General features: G+C 56.8%; 2 protein-coding genes across 7 annotated transcripts; both read right to left on the bottom strand.

The window, feature by feature from the left end:
- Window positions 1-236: 236 nt before the first annotated feature.
- LOC116450042 (dual specificity protein phosphatase 22-A-like) lies at window positions 237-13,047 on the bottom strand. Of its 6 annotated transcripts, XM_032122087.1 has the most exons (8): window positions 12,975-13,047; window positions 12,761-12,836; window positions 11,423-11,456; window positions 10,858-10,940; window positions 8,541-8,590; window positions 5,805-5,879; window positions 5,260-5,431; window positions 237-1,541 (listed from the first exon to the last, which is right to left on the bottom strand). In XM_032122087.1, the coding sequence occupies exons 2-8, from the start codon at window positions 12,779-12,781 to the stop codon at window positions 1,335-1,337; spliced, it is 642 nt and encodes a 213-aa protein (XP_031977978.1). In that variant the 5' UTR covers window positions 12,782-12,836; window positions 12,975-13,047; the 3' UTR covers window positions 237-1,334. The 6 variants fall into 6 exon arrangements, with proteins under 6 accessions (XP_031977978.1, XP_031977976.1, XP_031977979.1 ...); XM_032122085.1 differs by lacking the exons at window positions 12,761-12,836; window positions 12,975-13,047 and having other exon boundaries at window positions 11,423-11,652; XM_032122088.1 differs by lacking the exons at window positions 10,858-10,940; window positions 11,423-11,456; window positions 12,761-12,836; window positions 12,975-13,047 and adding an exon at window positions 10,369-10,497.
- A 724-nt stretch (window positions 13,048-13,771) lies between these two features.
- Window positions 13,772-18,244, bottom strand: LOC116450025. Its single transcript, XM_032122058.1, has 5 exons — window positions 18,147-18,244; window positions 17,316-17,395; window positions 16,290-16,457; window positions 14,884-15,015; window positions 13,772-14,037 (listed from the first exon to the last, which is right to left on the bottom strand). The coding sequence occupies exons 2-5, from the start codon at window positions 17,392-17,394 to the stop codon at window positions 13,901-13,903; spliced, it is 516 nt and encodes a 171-aa protein (XP_031977949.1). The 5' UTR covers window position 17,395; window positions 18,147-18,244; the 3' UTR covers window positions 13,772-13,900.
- Window positions 18,245-18,445: the final 201 nt, after the last annotated feature.

The raw sequence follows: 18,445 nt of genomic DNA, 5'->3' as shown, positions 1-18,445 counted from the left end.
CGCATGGCATTACTTCCATGTGGAGTAACAGCCACAGGGACCCTTTTCTCCACCTAAAAAATGGGAAAAGTCCCCGTTTTTCTTCCCCCTGGAATTCTACACGTCATGGATAAACACTGAATATTGAAATCTTTTTGTTTTGCTGGTGGTTCTCACCAAGAAAATGGGAAGCAGGGTGGTCATTTCAGTCCATCTCTGTATTCCCACCAGGAACAAATCAAGTCCAGGCACCCTCGTGATTTTAGTCACTCTCTTCTTTATTAGGAGCTGGGCCAGTCACCCCTGGTGCCGTCACATGATGAGTACCCAGAAATCTTCATTGAAAGAATTCCTAGAAATGTTTTGAATCCCTTTTTTCTTAGAAGGAATTGCAGAACAGATGTTTCTGAGTGGACAAACAAGGTATTTATGGTGAAAGGCCGAGATGGCATGGAAGGGTTGAAGGTTTCCGTGCAGAAGGGCTGAATCCATGGCATGGGACCCTCCTTGTAAGGCAGATGGGGGGATTCCTGCCAAAGGAAGCTCTGGAAAAGCACAGCACGAGCTTGGGATGAAAAACTGGGCGTGGCCATGGGTTTTAGGTATTAAAAAGGTTTTTGGAGAGGGACAGAGTTAAATTGGTCCGTGGGTTGAGTGAGTCCAACCAAGCTTTTGGCATCTTTGGCAAGCGGGGACACTCAGATGGGGCTCAGGGCAAACCCAAAACCACTCTGGCTCCAGGGATGGAGGCAGTGGGACAGGCACCACTGGATTTTCCCCCTCCCTGGGGTTGGGATAAGGAAAATGCCAGATATTCACCTGCCTAGGACCAGGCTGGACTGGGAAACTCCACGCACAGCAAGGGGCAGCCCCAGAGAGCCTCCAGCCTCTCTCCCCATCCCACTGGGTGCTGGCCGAGGCTCAGCAGCACCCCTACATCCCAGCATTCATCCCTCCTTCCTCAGGGAAGCAGAGGACAAGGCGGCCTCTCTCCATCTCCCCCCACCTTGGATTTCCAAGGTCGGCAGCACCATTCCCGTGCCCTGCCAGAGGAGCGCCCAGGTATTGTAATGAGGAGAGAGGGACGGGGCTGGCTGCTGCTCCGAGGGTGGAAAAGCGGCTCTAATCCATTGGGAAAGGGGGAATGGGTCAGAGCAGGACACTGTCACCCACAAACTGGAGCTGGAAGCTGATGGGGAGCTCCGTGAGTCCTGCCCCCCCTGCTCCAAGCCTGGAGCCCACGCTGGTGCTGGCGGATTTCTGCCCTAGACTTGAATCCCTGGGGGTGCTTGGCAAAGGGAAAACTGAGTTTTCCAAGCCCCAGGGCCAGCGCCTGCCGGGGAACAGCCGGCTGCTTATCTGTTCATCCATCTGCTGCCACCGGTGCCACCTGCGTGGCAGGGAGGAGGGAAGGTGGGAGCTGGGGAGCGGAGCCAGGAGCAATCCCTGCTCCCCAGCTGCTGCTCCTTCTGCCCCTCGTGCTGCTGGCCCAGCAAGCGCTGCAGCTCCTCCTGGTCCTGGAAGGGGTTCCTGCCGTAATCCCGGCGGATCCAGGCGCGGTACTGCCAGGAAAAAGGGTTGTCAGGGTCACCTGAAAAGGCTGAGAGACCCCCAGAGAGAGAGCAAGGCTGCTACAGCTCCAATGGAAAGCAGGGAGCCAAGCAATTCCTGCTGCATTCCCAGCCCTCCGCAGCCTCAGGCGAGGCCGGGGGATCCCCAGGCACATCCAGCACGCAGGAAGGTCCCAATCCCACCGGAGCTCACACTCATCTCACCACGGATGCTGTGGATCCCCCCCATCCCAGCACTCCCCACATCCCCAGCCCGGCACAGAGCTGGCAGCACCCTCAGCTTCCCGCAGTGGCTGCAGCTGGGACAGCAGCTTTATTTATTTCTGCTTGCCAAGAAGCTGCTGCTGTTCCTCGTGTGCCTGAATTCCCGTAAGGAATGCTTCCCGAAGCTTTCCCCCCCCGCCGAGATGGCCCTTGCAAGGTGGGGCAGGTTTGTTGTCAGAGCACCTCGCTCACCACCGGGAGGTTGTGGGGAACTTCTCATCCCCCTCATCCCGACTGCTCCCGAGGCAGGAGTATCCCGGTGGCCAGGGGCCAGCTGGAAGCAGGCTGAGGCCTGGAGGTGGCTGGGAAGGAAGGGATGGTCTAGAGAAACTGTTCCCGTTACTGCTGGGATGAGGAAAGAGCCAGACAGTCCCAAATTGCAGCACCGAGGAGCGTGGGCAGGAAGGGGCAGCTGTGCCAGGATTCACCATTCCGGCTGCCCAGGGCTTGTAGGGAACAACCAGAGCTCTGCCAGCTCCCTGAGGAGCTGGGAACCTGCTGCTCCAGCTAGGAATTACTGGGATGAGTGGTAGGAGCACACCCAGCAACAGCAAACACCTCGGGAAAAGGATGGAGGGCACCCGTGGGTGCAAAGGGTGCAGAGAGGGACCGAGCATGGGAGCCCTGGGATGGGGTGGCACAGGGACAGGATGGGATTCAGCTAGGGGATCCAGAGGGAGATGGAAGCAGCTCCCATGAGCTTGGCACCCCTTGGATGAGGTGCCTTTGCTGTGGATTCGGCTTCCCAAATGGGCACTAGCCACCAAGTTCGCAGGAAAAGTTCGGGATGCAGGACAGCAGGATTGGCAGCTCAGCACTGGATGAGCCACAAGGGCAAAAAAGCCTGAGACTGACCCTGGTGGTATCCCCCTCTCCTGCAGCCAGGGAAAATCAGCTGGGGCAGGGGGGATTTCCAGTGGGAATGCCTGGATTTCCCAAATTCACTCCATCCCACAGCAGGACTCGCCACGGCTGTTACACAACTGCCACCTGCCAGCAGGAAGATCCCGTGCTCAGGGCGCTCCCCCAGAGCCAGACCTGTACTCCTTGCTAGGAAACAACCCCTGGGAAGTGAGACCCAAAGGGTTTGGGACAGGATTTGGGACAAGAATCCACGCCAGGATCTCATGAGGGGAACATCCCTTCCATGGAAACCATGCAGAGGGATGAAGCTCCATGGGAAGAGCTGCCTGGCACCCACCAAGGCTCAGCACCCAGGCTCGGAGCTGGATCCCACCACCCAGGGAGGAGGGAAGGAGTGGGTGGGAGATGGGGGAAGCTGCCAGGCATTTCCTTTTAAAGCCAGAGCAAGAAGTGGTTCCAGCCCGTTTCCTCCAGCACAGACCACCAACCCACTGCCCTCCTCCTCCTCCCTCTCTCTCCCAGGCCAGGAGCACCCAGCCCATCTAGGATGGCACCAGGGGGAGAAAGGCAGCCTGGCCATGTTGTGTCAGTACCACAGGGCACGGATCTGTCACCAGAGTGCCCATGTGTGCCCTCTGTCACATCCACACTGTCTTGTCTGTGCCTGCTGACTTCCTTTTCTAACCTTACCCATCCTCCTGCTGCTGCTCTTGGTCCCTTCCTTCCTTCTTTATCCCTCCAGCCCAGAGAAGCCCCATTTGCCAGCTTGAAACCGCAGCTGCACGCTCCAGCAGCGAGGCTGGGCAGTCCCAGGGAGCATCTTCCCCATTCCTTCCGCTCATGCTCCCGTCTGAGCTCCCTGGGATGAAGGAAACTGAGGCACCACAGCCTGAGGAGGTGCCCAGAAGGACCAACCTGCTTCCTCACAGGTTTCAAGCAGCAAGGTTTGAGGCTTTTCCACCCCCGAGGGCCATTCCCTCCCCAGTGCTGTCATCACGGAGTGGGAGTTTCAAGGAAAAGGCAGCTCTTGCTAAATCCCACGGTCAAGAAAACACATCCAAGTGCCTCCACCCTTGGCTGTGCCTCGGGTATTTCAGGGAAAGCATTGCAAAGCCACTGGCAAAACTTGGGAGGTGATGGAAAAGCAGCTTCCAAGGGATAGGGAGGAAAGCGTGGTGACCATTGAGCCCAGTCTGGATGCTGGGAGCAGGAGGAATAACTGGGATGAGCAAACCCCAGAGCAGGGCCTGTGCGGGGACGAAGCCAGAGTGTGGGAAGGGCCAGGGAGAGCTGGCCCAGCCAGGGGAAGCCCCGCAGGGAATCTCCAGCCCCTGGGGTGTTTTGTAATCCCTTGGAGCATTTTCCACCCCCCTCCACGGGCGTTTCTGCAAGCTGGTGATAACGGGGCACAGCCACATCCCTCATGTGACAGCGCCCGCCGCAGCCGGGGAAGGGAACTTGGGGCTGGGGAAGGGGCTGGCCTTTGGGCCAGTGCCTCGTGCTGTCCCTGCTCCCTCCTGGGAGGGCAGGAATCCCCTGCAAGGGCTCGGCAGGGCCGGAGGGACCTCAGGGTCCTGTCTGTCACGGGGCCATCGCCCGATGCTCGGGGCTGCAGAGGGTGGGGGGCTCTGCCTCCAGGGATGGTGCCAAGTCCAGGGGTGACATGGGCGGTGACATCCCTGGCACACCTCTTTTCCACGGCTCCCCTTTCCTTGCAGAGGTCCAGCTGTGTCTCAGGTGAAGTTTGGGACCCCAGGGACGGGTGAAGGAGCAGAGTCCAGAGTGGGAGGCTGGAGGCAGCCGGAGAGCCAGGTGGGAGCTGTGCTTTTAAAGGCCTTTTCCTTTGCTTTTTAAGGCCTTTCCCTCTGCCTTTCAAGGCCTTTTCCTCTGCTTTCGGAGGCTTTCCAGGTCAAAAGTGCAGCTCTGATCTCTGCTCCCAGTTGAACGTGCCACTGTCATCCCAGCTGCTGGAATCCTGCTGGGCTCTGCTCCATCCTCCCTCCCCTGCACGGATGGGAGCCCATCCAGCCCGAGCTTCTGCTCTCCCAAAATCTGCTGCTCCATCTCATTTTGGGGAGGAAAGATTGGAGATTTCTCCACCCACACTTGCTCCCACCTGTCACCTGCCTCTGCAGGCTGGCACAGGGAGCCCTGGCACATCCAAGCGTGCCCAGACATCCCGAAACTCCTCACAAGAGCCTTCCTCCCTCTCCACTCCCCCTCTTCGCCTCCAGCTCCCGCCGTGCTGCATTCCTGGAAATTGGCCCAGCTCCTTCCTAAGGTTCCCAAGGGACAAACTGCTCTCCCATCCCTCCCGCTGTGTCCTAACTCATGAAAACAAGTTTAGGGTTTTCTAGTTTAGGGTTTAGGGTTTTCCAGAGCTTTTTGAAGTGCGCTCACATAATATCGAGGCACTTTTTAAAAATTTATTTTCCTTTTTTTTTTTTTTTGCGTGCAAACCCCCAAATCCCCAGGTAATCAATGACATTCCCAAAATCCAGCTGGGACAAACAGAGAGCTGCATGCAAAGGAGCTGCACCTGGTTGCAAACCCCTCCAAAATGTATCCAAGGGGACTTTACCTCCCGGAGCAGGGTCCTCTCGTATTCCTGCAGCTGCTGCTGGAACCCGGCGTTGGGGCTGGCGTAGGAGCGCACGGCCTTGGTGGCAGCCAGGCAGCTCTGCCAGCCCAGCTCTGTCACTGTCATCAGGTAGGCCACCAGGATGGTGGTGCTGCGGGACACCCCGGCCAGGCTGGAATGGCCCAGGGAGCCGCGTCAGGGAGAGGATCCCGCGGGCATCACCCGTGGGACGCAGGTTCCCTCACTGGGGCGCTGGCAGGCATGGATTGGGAGGGGGTAAGGAGCTCTCTCACCACTGCTGTGACCCCCCTGTCCCCTCCTCAAGCCTGTCCCACGGCTTGGATGCTCAGGTGGTCAGTGCAAGGAGCACCCATCCCTGTGGAGCCAGAGGTGGGCACCTTCCCACGGCATTCCCGCTGTTCCGTGCCTCCTCCTCTCCTTCCTGCCCTTCCCCAGTGATGTCCCACACCAAGGACACTTTCTGGGAGCCCACCCCCAGCTCCCAGGGGATGGATGGGGCCTGAGGGGGTCACAGCAGCTCTCACCAGTGCACCAGGCAGCCTCCCCCTCCGAGCCGGCACTCGTGGATAAACTGGATGCACTCCTTAAAATGCTGCAGCCTGTGGGGAGAGGGGCAGGAGGTGAGGAGGGAAGGGCTGCCAGTCCCTGCAGGGCACTGGGACACCCTGAAAACAGCACCAGCGTCACTCCCAAGGACTTCCCACCACCCTGGGGCTACCAGCGTGGGGTGGGAGCAGAGATCCTGCCGCTGCCAAGTGAAGGGAATGACCTGGGAGATTTCCCGGGGGATTTCCTGCTTCCTGAGGGATCAAGGAATGAGGGTGATGCCACCAGCTCAGCCCCAGGGGAACGGCCGGCAGGGAAAGGTGTCACCTCGTGCCCAAGGGACACGAACTCTCCCAGTTCTCCTGCCCCACCCCTCACTCCCAAACAGTGCCAAAAACACCTGCTTCCCTCCCAGGGAAAGATGGAGAGATGCCAGTGGGAAAGAAAGGGAGGATGGGAAAGGGAGAGTGGGAAAGGGAGATGGGAAAGGGAGGATGGGAAAGGGAGGAAAGGAAAGGGAGGAAAGGAAAGGGAGAATGGGAAAGGGAGAATGGGAAAGGGAGGATGGGAAAGGGAGGAAAGGAAAGGGAGGAAAGGAAAGGGAGAATGGGAAAGGGAGAATGGAAAAGGGAGGAAGGGAAAGGGAGAATGGGAAAGGGAGAATGGGAAAGGGAGAATGGGAAAGGGAGCATTTTGCAGCAAAACGGGGCAGGTGGGAGCCCAGGCTTCCACACCTGGAAAACAGGATAACTAATTCCATGTGTACTGAGTGGGCAGAGCTGGGTGTTTGTGGCAGGCTCTGGTGAGACCCATCCCTCCAGCCCATCCCTGGCTGGGATTCCAGGAGCTGTTGTCCCGCTGAGATCCCACGCTGAGCCAGGTATTCCTCTCCTTCCAATGAAACCTGCCCATCCCTCCCCGCTGCCAGCATCACGCCGAGCCCTGGGGCAGTTTTGAGGCAGAAAACCTGATTCTGGTCACTTGTGCTGCTGGTGGCCTCCCTGAGCACCCAGGCCTGGGTTTTCCAGGAGGAGAAGAGGGTCCCTTTGGCAGCACCGCTGCTCCGGCGCCGGACTTCCTCTGCCTCCGCGTGACGGGGTGGGCGTGCACCCACGCAGCCTTCCGGATTTCTCAGAAACCAAAGCATGACCTCCCACGGTTATTCCCACTGTGCCCCTTGCCAAGGGAGCTGGTGTCCCTCTGGGAACCCTCCAGAATCTCCTCCATCCCTGCTAGCCCATGGAGAAGGGTGCCCTGGGAGCGCTGGGCTTGGCACCTTCCAGGGAGGCAAACAAGGATGAATTTATTCAGGAATAGGAGCGGGTTCTGCTTCCCAGGAAGAGCAGGAGAGATGAGGGAGTCTCTGACACTGCGGTCAGGCTAAAAATACTGAGCCTCTCATTCCTGGGAGGAGCTGTCAGTGCAAGGCTCCTCCAGCACCACAGCAAACAGAGCATCACCCTTTGGGAGGATTTCCCCTGCCTAAAGCCTGTCCCAGGGGATTTCCCTGCTGGCCCTGCTGATCTTCACGGAGCTGCCAACATCCCCCCAGGCCCGCAGGTGCTGCCCACACAGCTCCGAGCTCTCCAGATCCCAATCCTGCCCTCCAGCCCCTCAGTAGGAGCAGCAGGAATGTCCCATGCCACAAGGACACGATGCTCATGCCTCCAGCCTGCATCCCTCTCCCAACCCATCCCAAAGGATTTTAGCTCCCCATCCATCCTCACCCACTCCAGGGGTGTTTTTCCCAGTGGGAAAGCTCTGCCTGTGCTTTTCCAGCCTCAAAGTGTGGGATTGGGGAGTGGAATGGCAGCGCTGAGAGTCCGAATCACAAGCAGGACACAAAGTTCACCAGGATTGTGAAATCCAAGGCACAAACTGACAAGCAGAAAATAGTTTCTTGAATAACTCTTCCTTCCTGCAGGCAGCCTTATCTTCCCCCCCCCTCCCCCTTTATTTTTTTTTTTCCCTTTCGTAGAGATGCCACAAACGCAAAGAAATGAGCGAAGGGGGAAAAAAAAATTAACAGCGAAAAATCCCAGTTCTTGCTGAGGCAGGGTTTTCTTGTAAAGCTTCTCTTTCCGCTCAGCAGCAGCATGAGCAAGCAGAATTCCACCCCCGGGCACGGCTGCTCCCAAGGATGCTGGAAAAACCAGCACCTCCACAGGTAGGGCTCAGTCTGGGCCCTGGGAATTAAGTTTTGATGCTTTTTAGGGTTTGACTGGAGAGAAAAATCCCGTGGATTTGCCAATTTGCTGGTGCAAATGGATGATTTATTGGATGCCCAGCACCCAAAGCAGCAGCATCCCACAAAATCCTGGGAATTCCTCCCAGCTCCTCTCAGCAGCTTCATCTCCAAAAGATCATTCCAAGCATCTGTGCTTTAGATGGTGAAAAAAAAAATGTGTGTTTTAATAAATGCCGTATTTCTCTTTCCAAAATAAAAATGCCTGACACAAATCGTCTTTCCAACACTCCAATTTTCAACCCTGCCCAGCAGAATAATTCTGAAATGTGATGAAAAATCAAATTTCCTGACTGCAAACACACATTAAAAATGGATTTTAAGCCCTAAAGTGTTATTTACCACACAAAAAATGAACCCCAGCTTCTGGGAAGCTCAGAAATTTCACAGCATGGATGGACTAAACCTTCATCCTGCAGAACCTGAGCTTTTATTGACCAACAGGAAAAAAGGATGGGAAATAACTTACAGGTTTTCACTGGATGAATCCGAGGCCGAGATACACAGATAGGTCATGTCCTGTAATACAGAATTAAATAGCAATAAAATACCTCCAAGAAGCATTAAATCTCCATTTCTCTTTTTTTTTTCCCCTTCCTCAGCTGACCCTGAGGGGAGAAGAAAGCTGGAAACCGCCTTGGGGTTTGCTCCACTCCAATGGATGGCTGCATCCATCCCATCCCGGGCGATTTCCTCTCAGTCCCAGAGGACAGGCCAGGCTGTGGGGACAACTGCAACGCTCAGGAACCCCCAAACCCAGAGCCAGCCCTTTTCCAGGCCCCAAACTCCACCAGGAAGATGTGTGTGACCACGCACTGACAAAGCCACTCTCATCAATGAGTTATTTCCTCCCCGTGCTTTTAATACCCCATAAATCATCTGCTGCCTGCTGGCCTAGGTCAGATTACTTTCCTCTCCTTAAAACATCGCTTCCTCGATCCTCCCTGTTCGCAGCTAAATTTAGATCCTTTTTATCTGGGGGTTGGGTTTTTTTTTTAATCCTTCCTTAGCAAAACGGGGGGAAAACCCCGCAGCCAGAGCGCCAGGGATTGCCCCATCTCCATCAGCTCCCTCCTGGCGCAGGCAGCCCGACCCCATGGACCACCCTCCAGCCCAGGAGGCTGGGAAAAGCGGATTATTTAAGGAGGGGAGGGGCGGAGAAGGATGGGAAAAGGGATAATTCTGCGCTGGAATGACCCGTGCTGCAAGGATGAGCGTGGATTTCCCACATCCCATGCACAGCTCCATCCGTGCCGGCTGCCATCCCAACCTCGCCACACCGGGAAGAGCCACCACGCCATCAAACCCACCGTGGAGCAACCAAAACGACCTCAACCCACCCCAAACCCCGACCCACACCCCCTCAATCCCGCATTAATCCAGCGGCTTCCCGTTCCCCGCGGGGCCGGGCGTCCCCATCCCGCCGGGCGGAGCGGGGCCACGCGTGGCAGCGGTGCTGGGCTTTGCGGTCGCCGTGATTGACACGTTGCTCAACCCCCCCATCCCCTCACCCCCCCGAGCCTTTCCGCTTCCCCTCGGTGCGGCTTTGCTCCGTGTTGTAAGCGCTCCGTGCGGTTTGCTCCCCGTCGGGCCGAGCCCCGCGCTCGCCGGCCCCAGCGGCTGCCCCGGCCCGGCCCGGAGCCGTTTGTCCTTCCCTTCTTTCCCTCCCCTCTCCACGTTACTCAACGCCTCAGGAGGGAAAAGGATCCAGCTGGGGTTTTGTTGGGGTTCCCTCCCTTCTGGCCCCGAAAGGGTGAGGGGGTCCTGGTGGTCCCGTTCGCCTTCTGCAGCATCCCAACATTGGGGTGAAGCAGCCCCGCCACGAGAAGGATGTGGAGCTGCTGGAGCAATTGCAGAGGAGCCAGGGAAATGCTCCAAAAGCTGGGAAAACTCTGCTCTGGAGCCAGGCTGGGAGAGCTGGAGGTGTTCATCTGGAGGAGAGAAGGCTCCAGGGAGAGCTCAGAGCCCCTTGCAGGGCCTAAAGGGGCTCCAGGAGAGCTGGAGAGGGACTGGGGACAAGGGACGGAGGGACAGGACACAGGGAACGGCTTCCCAATGCCAGAGAGTGGATTTAGATGGGATATTGAGAAGGAATTCCTGGCTGTGAGGGTGGGCAGGCCCTGGCACAGGGTGCCCAGAGCAGCTGGGGCTGTCCCTGGATCCCTGGAAGTGTCCAAGGGCAGGCTGGACAGGGCTTGGAGCAACCTGGGACAGTGGAAGCTGTCCCTGTGGCCCCATCAGGTATCCAGCACCCCACGGCCGTGCCCCTCACTCCTCGCACATCCCGGGAGCCGAACCTGCAGCTGCTCCCGGCTCACGGAACCATCCGGGCAGGATTTGTCCGACACCTCTGGCATCATCCCCGGGGCCGCTCCCTCCTGCCTCAGTTTCCCCACCGGCATCCCGAGGACCAGCGAGGCGGGAGAAGCGGGGACACCGAGCGGGCAGTGCCAGCTCCGGGAGCGGCTCCCGCCGTGTCCCCTCCCCGCCGGGGCTCCATTCGCGGGGCGCCGCCGCCCTCTCGTGGGGACCCCTCGGCAGCACCGGGCACCCGCCCGGCCCGGCCCCGCAGCGCTGCCCCCCAAAAACCACCCAGCGATGCCCGTGACCCCATAAACAGCCCGCTGCCCCCTCCCCAAAGCCGGCGCTGTGAGTCGGTGCGAATCGGTGCGAATCCCGCATTGCCTCTCCCCAGGCCAGGGGAAGTTCCTGCGTGTCCCATCTGCACCTTCCCAGTCCCTGCTGGCCCGGGGTGGTCCCCCAGGCCCCCCCACCCGGGCACGCACCTCCAGCACGGGCTTGGCGCGGTTGTGGACGGACAGGATGTGGGTCACCCCCTTCCTCAGCAGGTTCTCATGGTCCTCGGAGTCTGGAAACGGGAACCATGTGGGAATTACCTGTCTCCTGGGACTCCCCACCCCCTGAGCCCCATTCCAGCCCTTCCCGCTGCCTCTCCTCCCACACGGTGCAGGGAATTAGGTTGGCCACCTCCTTCCAAGCAAAATCCCCCTCGGATGCGCTGGGTACTCAGCAGGTTCCTGAAGCCATCCCCAAAATCAGAAATGATCCCGATAACTCAGAAAAGGCTGTTGTGTCCTCGCTGTTGAGGAGGTTTCCAGACATGTGTTCCAGCATGGCTGGTGACCACAGCTCGCAGTGGACATCACTTTCCAGAGCTGGAGTGGGATCACTGGCAATTGGCATGGGGATTTGAGGCAGCTCTGGATCTCTGGAAGACACTGAGATTCCCAGCTGGGAGCACATGGAGCTCCCCAGGAGAGGGAATCCTCCAGCCTTGCCAGCCACCCAGGGATCCCACAGCACCATGGAGGGACAGGGAAAGACACTCACCACGGATATTCCCCAGGTAGAGGCCGGTGACAATCTGGAAGGTGACAAAAAGGAGAGAGAATTCAGATGGCACCGGGAACAAGGCACATCTGACGTGCTGGGAACATCGAGCTCCAGGTCTGGGTCCAGCAGGATCAGGACACTTGACAAGCCAAGGACCCAAATCCATGGACCAGGAAAGGCTGAACCCACTCAAACCATCATCCCCAACCTCTCAGGAGAGCAGAGCTCAGGAAAACTCAGCACAGAAACGGGAGGGGTTTGGATGTGATCCTGTGGAGTTTCAAAGGTTGCATCTGCCAGCTGGGCATGGATGGGCACTATTTATAGCAGGATTTATATTTATTGCAGTTAAGAGATGTCAAGGCTGCAAATTCGGTCTCCAACTCGCTGCTGCAGGGTTATGAAGGAGAAGAGGGACAGCTCAGGGTGTTTAAGGGGGCAAGAACCCTCCAGAGCATTTCCCAGGGGCACAGAAGGGAAGAGCTGATTATCAGCTGGACTTGCTGGTGCCCATGTGGCACAACAGCCCTGGTTTGAGGAGCTTGAAGAAGGGTTTCCAACAGCACTGGGTCACATCCAGATGAACCCCAGCCCTTTCCTGGGTGCAAACACCTGGAGTCAACACAAAGTGTGAAGGAGAATGCAGAGTCCTGCATCTTATGGAGACCAAAAACGGATCCTACAAGAGTCTGCACCAACCCAAACCTGGGCAACAACAGCCTGGGCTCCCTGAAAGGGTTTGGTGGCACTGGGGGGCTGTAAAAGCCACTTTGCCTGTCAGGCTGAGTTGACAGGGGGTGAAACCCCGGTGTTAAACCACATCAGAGCCATGCAGAGCCAGTTTGCCCTGATCTGATCTCTCTGTTGTTGTCCCAGGGTCTAATTTTAAACTGGAGGGCTCACGTTCCAAGTGGTTATTTAAGGACACCGACAGAAATTGATCCCCTCCTCCAGCCCTGGAGGAAAAAGCAGCACCGAAATCCCACTTCCCCCATTGCTGGGGCACATCCTGAGGGTGGAAAGGGGGGAATTTCCCTGCAGGGACCCCTAAGGATGACAATGCCAAGGCTTTACCCCCCCAGGGATGAGCATTTGAGGCCAGCTGTCACTTTTCTGACACCTGCAGACACCGAGCTCCTCCCCTCAGATCTAAACCTTGGATATAAATCCCTGCTTGTTTTCTTAATTCTCTTGAAGAGCTTGGAATTCCAAAGGGCTGTGGGAAAGGGGAGAGGCAAATAGTTGTATTTAGGGAATTGTGGTGGCCTGGGAGGTGCCTCCATGGGCTGCAGAAGAAGAGGACGTGCTGGCCACCATCCCACTGTCCCCCTGTACCTTGCTCATTCCACTCCCCATGGATTTTCTCTCCCCAGGATCAGGATTCTGGTGGTTTCTCCGCCTCCAAGGCTACCTGCAAATAAACACCCGGAATTCCCAGAGAGGACGGTGAGATCTGACCCCCTCCAAGAGCTCATCCTTCTGCCAAGAGCAGGAGGAAGGGAAACACGCCAGGAGGGGAGCAAGCAGAGCCCTGACAAACTCAGCTCACCTGCAGGCTGCTCTGGCGGGTCCTGCTGCTGCTCCGGAGGGAAAGGGAACAGAGAGCGGCTGGTGCCGGGAAGGGGAGGATGAAATAACGATCTGGGATCGTGGCAAGGCTCAGGTTTCTCTCCCGGCCTCCCTGGGGTTCCACAGCCTTTTGGGAAGGACAGTCCTGGGAGGAAGGACTCCCTTATCCCAGCAGTGCTGCCCAGGTACAGCAGCAGTGAAATGCCAGCATTTCCTGCAATTTTCCAGGCACAAAGCCCTGGCAACTCCGTGTCCCTCAGCCAGGCCGGTGCCACCAGGCTGCCAGAGGCAGGAGCTGTGCAAAGAGCAGGGGAAAGCAGAATTGCAGCCATCACCAGCCTGGGATTGTCACCCTCATCCTTCTCAGCACCCAAATGTATCACTTAGGGGGTTTTTGAGATGCAGGAAGGGGAGCTCATTGCTTCCTTCCCACCAGATTACCTCACCTTAGAAACCTTCCCGAATTTCTGAGTGGAAGGGAAAGAGGGGCCAGCAAGTGGCTGAGATCCCACCACAGCTCCTAAACCACAACATCAAGTTTCCTGATGGTTTCCTGTCCCATCAGGAAAAGGGCAAACTGAAGTCCAAGCTTGGTTTAGTCTTCAGAGCGGCATTTTTACATTTTGCAGAGTTCAGGGGACACCGGCTTAGCTGGAGGGAGAAATTTGGCAGCAGCTTTCTTAGCCCTTGAAAACATTAAGCCAGGAAGCAAATCTTGTTCAGGAACCGCATGTCCCACCCCAAGAAACACATCCAGAGACCAGCAACAGGCACCTCTCAAGTTAACCAGACATTTATTAGCATTTCTGGAGGTGGAGAGGGTGTTCCAGTACAACAAGCAACGAGGTCACACACAGGTGATGGAATCATTTCATATTCAAGCAGAGCAGGTTCCACTGAGTTGCTTTATTTCTTCCATTCGTTCTTGTCAAAATCCCACTGGGCTGAGATGCCCTCCACGGGGTTAACCCTCATGTCCAACATCCTCTTGGTCTGAGCCGACAGCCACTCCTCGGAGAAGGTGTGCGGGATGGCGCCGTACACTGCGGGGTGGGAACGGCCATTATGGAATTATGTCCTCACATCAGCAAGTTGGGAATTCTGGGCTAAGTTTCACTATCAAAAGGGTTTTTCCCCCCCTGAAGTCATCCCACTGGAGCAGGTTGCTCAGAGAAGCTGTGGTTGCCCCATCCCTGGAAGTGTCCAAGGCCAGGTTGGATGGGGCTTGGAGAAACCCAGGATAGTGGAAGGTGTGCCTGCCCACAGCACGGGTGGAATGGGATAACCTGCAAGATCCCTCCCAACCCAACCCAACCCAGCCCAGCCTGTGGTTCTGTGATCTGTTGCAACCTCCATTCCCTGCATCCAGTTTCTGCAGCATCCAGCTCAGACCACATTCCCACACGGATTCTCTTGGTTTCCTCCATCACCAAGATAACAACTCCCTGCTTTCCTTTTTTGGGGAGCCTCAAGGCAGGGAGCAGCTCCTTTAACTGCTGCTCTGCCTCCCAGCACCTGGAGGCTCCCTGGAGGTCAAATCCTTAGCTGGGAAAGCAGCCAAACATGGCAGAAACCCAAATGTTCACTACCAAGGCAGCAAAAGCTTTTCCAGCAGCACAGAGGGGAAGCTCTGGGATCAGGAATATCATCACTCATTCCCCTCCATTTCCTGTCCTCCCAGAGCCCCACCACCTTTCTGTGAGTCAGCTTCCTGAACATTTCTGCTACATCCCCACAAGTTCCAACTCCAGGATGGAGTTTCCAGGGACTAACAAACAGCTCCTGCTGGGAAGTCCCCGTTATGGCTGTTCCATGAAACCATCCTGACCCCACAGAGAATTCCCATCAGGCATCACCTGATCCCGGCTCTCCATGGAAGAGCTACTTACTGAAGTGCTTCTGCCAGATGAGGATGACTCCAGTGAGACCAAGGAAGAACAACACTCCCCCCAGGATGGTTTTCCACTCGTTTGTCCCTTTGTTCATCTCTGCGTAGGTCTCGTTGAATTTCATCCGATACACTGGGGAAAAAATGCATCAAATCCTCTCTTTTAACTTTCCCTGGGATCTGCAGGTGACCAGGAACTCTGCAGAGGGAGGTGAACGAAACCTGAGGCTGCCCAAAAAGGGGATGGATGTTAAATTAGGTTTGGCACACGCCAAAGCCATCAGTTGTTTCATCCCCACATCGATTTTAGTCTCCATTTTACAGATTATGCTAAAGTTGGGCAAAAGTTGCAGTACAGACTGCAGAAAGAAGGAAAAATCGGAGATTTCCTTCCTCCCCTCCAATGCCCAGTGTGGTTTTTGACCCCAAAGCTTCCTAGCACAAATAATTCCAACAGGAATGCTCCGAGCTCAAAAAGCTTCTCAGCTCTGCCACTGAAATCCACAGGAATTTCAAATCCAAAGCAACAGAAAATTTGGAGAGCGCTCAGGAAGACGTGAGCAATTCCCCAAAGAGTTTTAAACCTTTCCCAGCCCAGGTTCTCCCTTCATACCACAAGAGCAGCTGGAAAAGATGAGACAGTTTTATTTGCAAGTCAAAACACCCACGGGGAGCTTTCACCAGCTGGAATTTGGTTCATGCCAAGGTCAGTGCTCATTAACATTCAAATCCACGTTTGTGTTTGGGGCTCATTTCACTCAGCTGGACTAACAATGGCACGTTGTTGTGTTGAGGAGATTTTTTTCCTTGTTGGAAGCAAGGAACCAAGAAATAAATGTAATAATTATTATTATTAGGTTTCTGGAAGAGGAAGGAATGGCTGAATGTGACCTCAGATATGGAGCAGGAGCATTTCATGTTCTGTAACAGCTCCAAAGATCTTGGGAATAAAAACCACAGGTGTGTGCACACAAGGAGCTCCATCATGATTAAGAAAATTCCTTCATGCATCAGCTCTGCTCATAGAGCCACTGGGAAAAACCTGGATTAAGAGCTGTTCCAGGCATGGCCCGGAACAAAAAGCTGTCAAAAGACTTTTGGTAAGGACCTGGAGTGATAGGACGAGGGGAATGGCTTTGAGCTGAGTGGGTTTAGATGGGATATTGGGAAGGAATTCCTCCCTGGGAGGGTGGGGAGGCCCTGGCACAGAATGCCCAGAGAAACTGAGGCTGCCCCTGGATCCCTGGCAGTGTCCAAGGCCAGGCTGGATGAAGCTTGGAGCACCCTGGGATAATGGAATGAGATGATCTTCAAGATCCCTCCCCACCCAACCCATGCCATGACACTGAACATGGAAATTGTGTTGCTGCTGCCTGTGGGGTCACTCGAAGCCCCCCCAGAACCTACATTCCACTTTCTCATCCACGGACAGAGCGCTCCACGACGCCTTCTCCTTCTCCTTGAGCGCCTTCTGCTGCGCAGAGAGGTCCCTCACGAAGGCCACCTCGGGCAGGGGCACGTCCCGCCGGTCCACGTAGCCTGGCAGGGTGTAATCCTCTGCCTTGACAACGCCAGCTGAGGGGGGGGACACAGGGACACCAGTCAAGGTCCTGCACAAACATCTCTGACTGCTCACGACACAAAAGCCAACAGCTCCGAAAGCGCAGGAATGCAGGAGGGAAAAGGTGAAGCATTTAGAGTAAGTGCTGTTCTAAGAGGATAAAAATGGAATCCCAGGATGCTTTGGGTTGGATTGGGAAAGACCTTAAAGCTCATCCCATCCCACACCCTGCCATGGGCAAGGACACTTCCCACAGTCCCAGGGTGCTCCAAGCCCCATCCAACCTGACCTTGGACACTGCCAGGGATCCAGGGGAGGCTGAGGGAGCTGGGAAGGGGCTGCAGAGTTCCTGAGGGAGCTGGAAAGGGGCTCAGGCTGGAGCAAAGGAGGCTCAGGGGGGACCTTGTGGCTCTGCACAAGTCCCTGACAGGAGGGGGCAGCCGGGGGGGTCGGGCTCTGCTCCCAGGGAACAGGGACAGGAGGAGAGGGAACGGCCTCAGGCTGGGCCAGGGGAGGCTCAGGGTGGACAGCAGCAGGAATTTCCCCATGGAAAGGGAGCTCAGGCCTTGGAAGTGCCCAGGGAGGTTTGGAGTGCCCATCCCTGGAGGTGTCCCAGGAAGGCCTGGAGGTGGCACTGAGTGCTCTGGGTTGGGGACAAGGTGGGAATCGAGCTTGGACTCGGTGACCTTGGAGCTCTTTTCCCACCTGAATGATTCCATGACTGCGATTCCTGCCACCTCCCCAAGCTCCCTCCATCCCAACCCTCCCCTCACCCTCACCCACACCCCACCCAGCGCAGCTCTTTGTGCTCCTGCCCTCCAGGACCTGTTTTATTCCCTTCCTGACCCTCCCTGCCAGCAGCCGGGACCCACCGTGTCCATGTGCCCTCAGGCACAGGGAGGTGGAGATGGATCTCCTCCCGACGAGGCTGAACACTCTGGAAGCCAACATCCTGCAAGGGCAGGCAGCAACAGGTCAGTGCCCAAGGTGAAATAAAAACATTTTCCACGAGTTTATATTAAAAAAAAAAAAAAAAAACCAAAAAAAACCCAACCTAGAGGCTTCCTGTTCCTTCTCTAAACAGCAGCACATCACTCTGTGCTTTTCAGGGATAGTCTCCCACAATATTGACCTGGATGGGTCTTTCCTTTCCTGTTTTTAACCCGAGCCTCCTGCACTCGAAGCAAAGGACATTCCCTTATTTCAGTCGCCCTTCTGGGACGCTCCCATTCCAAAATAAGCCATTCCTGGGCAGATTCCAGGAGCCGCAAGCACATCCCACAGCCACTGCAGTGGCCCCTGAGCAGGGAGCAATCCCGGCACATCCCGGGGAAGGGCGGGATCGCACACAAGGGATTCCCACACACACGGCATTCGAGTTCCTCAGGTGACCCCATCTCAGCTCAAAGCCGCTCAAGCTCCCGCGAGGACCCGCTGTCTGCCCCTGACCTTGCCCTCCCCGACTGTCACCTCAGTGCCGCCCGACATGTCGCGACACCGGTGACATAACCCCACACGGACACGCTGGGACCCGCGCGAGGGGTCGCAGCGCTCCCCCCTCGCACCCCTCCCCGCAACCCCCCAACCCGCGCTGCCCCGCCAGCCCGGGCGCGGATGGAGATGGGGGAGGAGCTCCCGTTCTCCCTCCCAGCCCTTTCCCAGCCCGTTCCCGGTCTCCACCCGGCCCGTCCCGGCCCCACGACCTGGCGACCGTCCTCTACCGCGGGCGGGACCGGAAGGAGCCGGGCCGGAAGTGCGGCGCACGCCGGGAGAGCAGCGCAGCGAGCGGCCGGGCCGGAGCGGCCCCGCGCGGGGGCTGACGGGATGCGGGCGGACCGCCGCTGGAGGTTTATCCCGGATTCCCAGAATCCCAGGATCTTTGAGGGTGGAAAAGAACTCCAAAGTCACCCGAGTCCAAGCTGGGCCCGATCCCCACCTTGTCCCCAGCCCAGAGCGCTGAGTGCCACGTTCAGTCATTCCCTGGACACCTCCAGGGATGGGC

Source organism: Corvus moneduloides, chromosome 12 (genome assembly GCF_009650955.1).
Source record: "Corvus moneduloides isolate bCorMon1 chromosome 12, bCorMon1.pri, whole genome shotgun sequence".
In the NCBI taxonomy this organism is placed as follows: Eukaryota; Metazoa; Chordata; class Aves; order Passeriformes; family Corvidae; genus Corvus; species Corvus moneduloides.
The sequence above is the reverse complement of the archived record's forward strand: the minus strand, read 5'-3'. Positions and strand labels throughout refer to the sequence as shown.

What these genes read in the sequence shown, in the direction of transcription:
- LOC116450025 (XM_032122058.1), bottom strand. Translation starts at nt 17,394, where the DNA reads ATGTTGGCTTCCAGAGTGTTCAGCCTCGTCGGGAGGAGATCCATCTCC. An exon ending in CCTGAGGGCACATGGACACG is followed by an intron (nt 16,458 to 17,315) that starts GTGGGTCCCGGC and finishes CCCCCCCCTCAG; the next exon opens with CTGGCGTTGTCAAGGCAGAG. An exon ending in CGTGGATGAGAAAGTGGAAT is followed by an intron (nt 15,016 to 16,289) that starts GTAGGTTCTGGG and finishes TTTTTTCCCCAG; the next exon opens with TGTATCGGATGAAATTCAAC.
- LOC116450042 (XM_032122084.1), bottom strand. Translation starts at nt 6,973, where the DNA reads ATGCTTTGGTTTCTGAGAAATCCGGAAGGCTGCGTGGGTGCACGCCCA. An exon ending in TTAGTTATCCTGTTTTCCAG is followed by an intron (nt 5,880 to 6,560) that starts GTGTGGAAGCCT and finishes CTCTCCCCACAG; the next exon opens with GCTGCAGCATTTTAAGGAGT. An exon ending in AGAGGACCCTGCTCCGGGAG is followed by an intron (nt 1,542 to 5,259) that starts GTAAAGTCCCCT and finishes TTTTCCTGGCAG; the next exon opens with TACCGCGCCTGGATCCGCCG.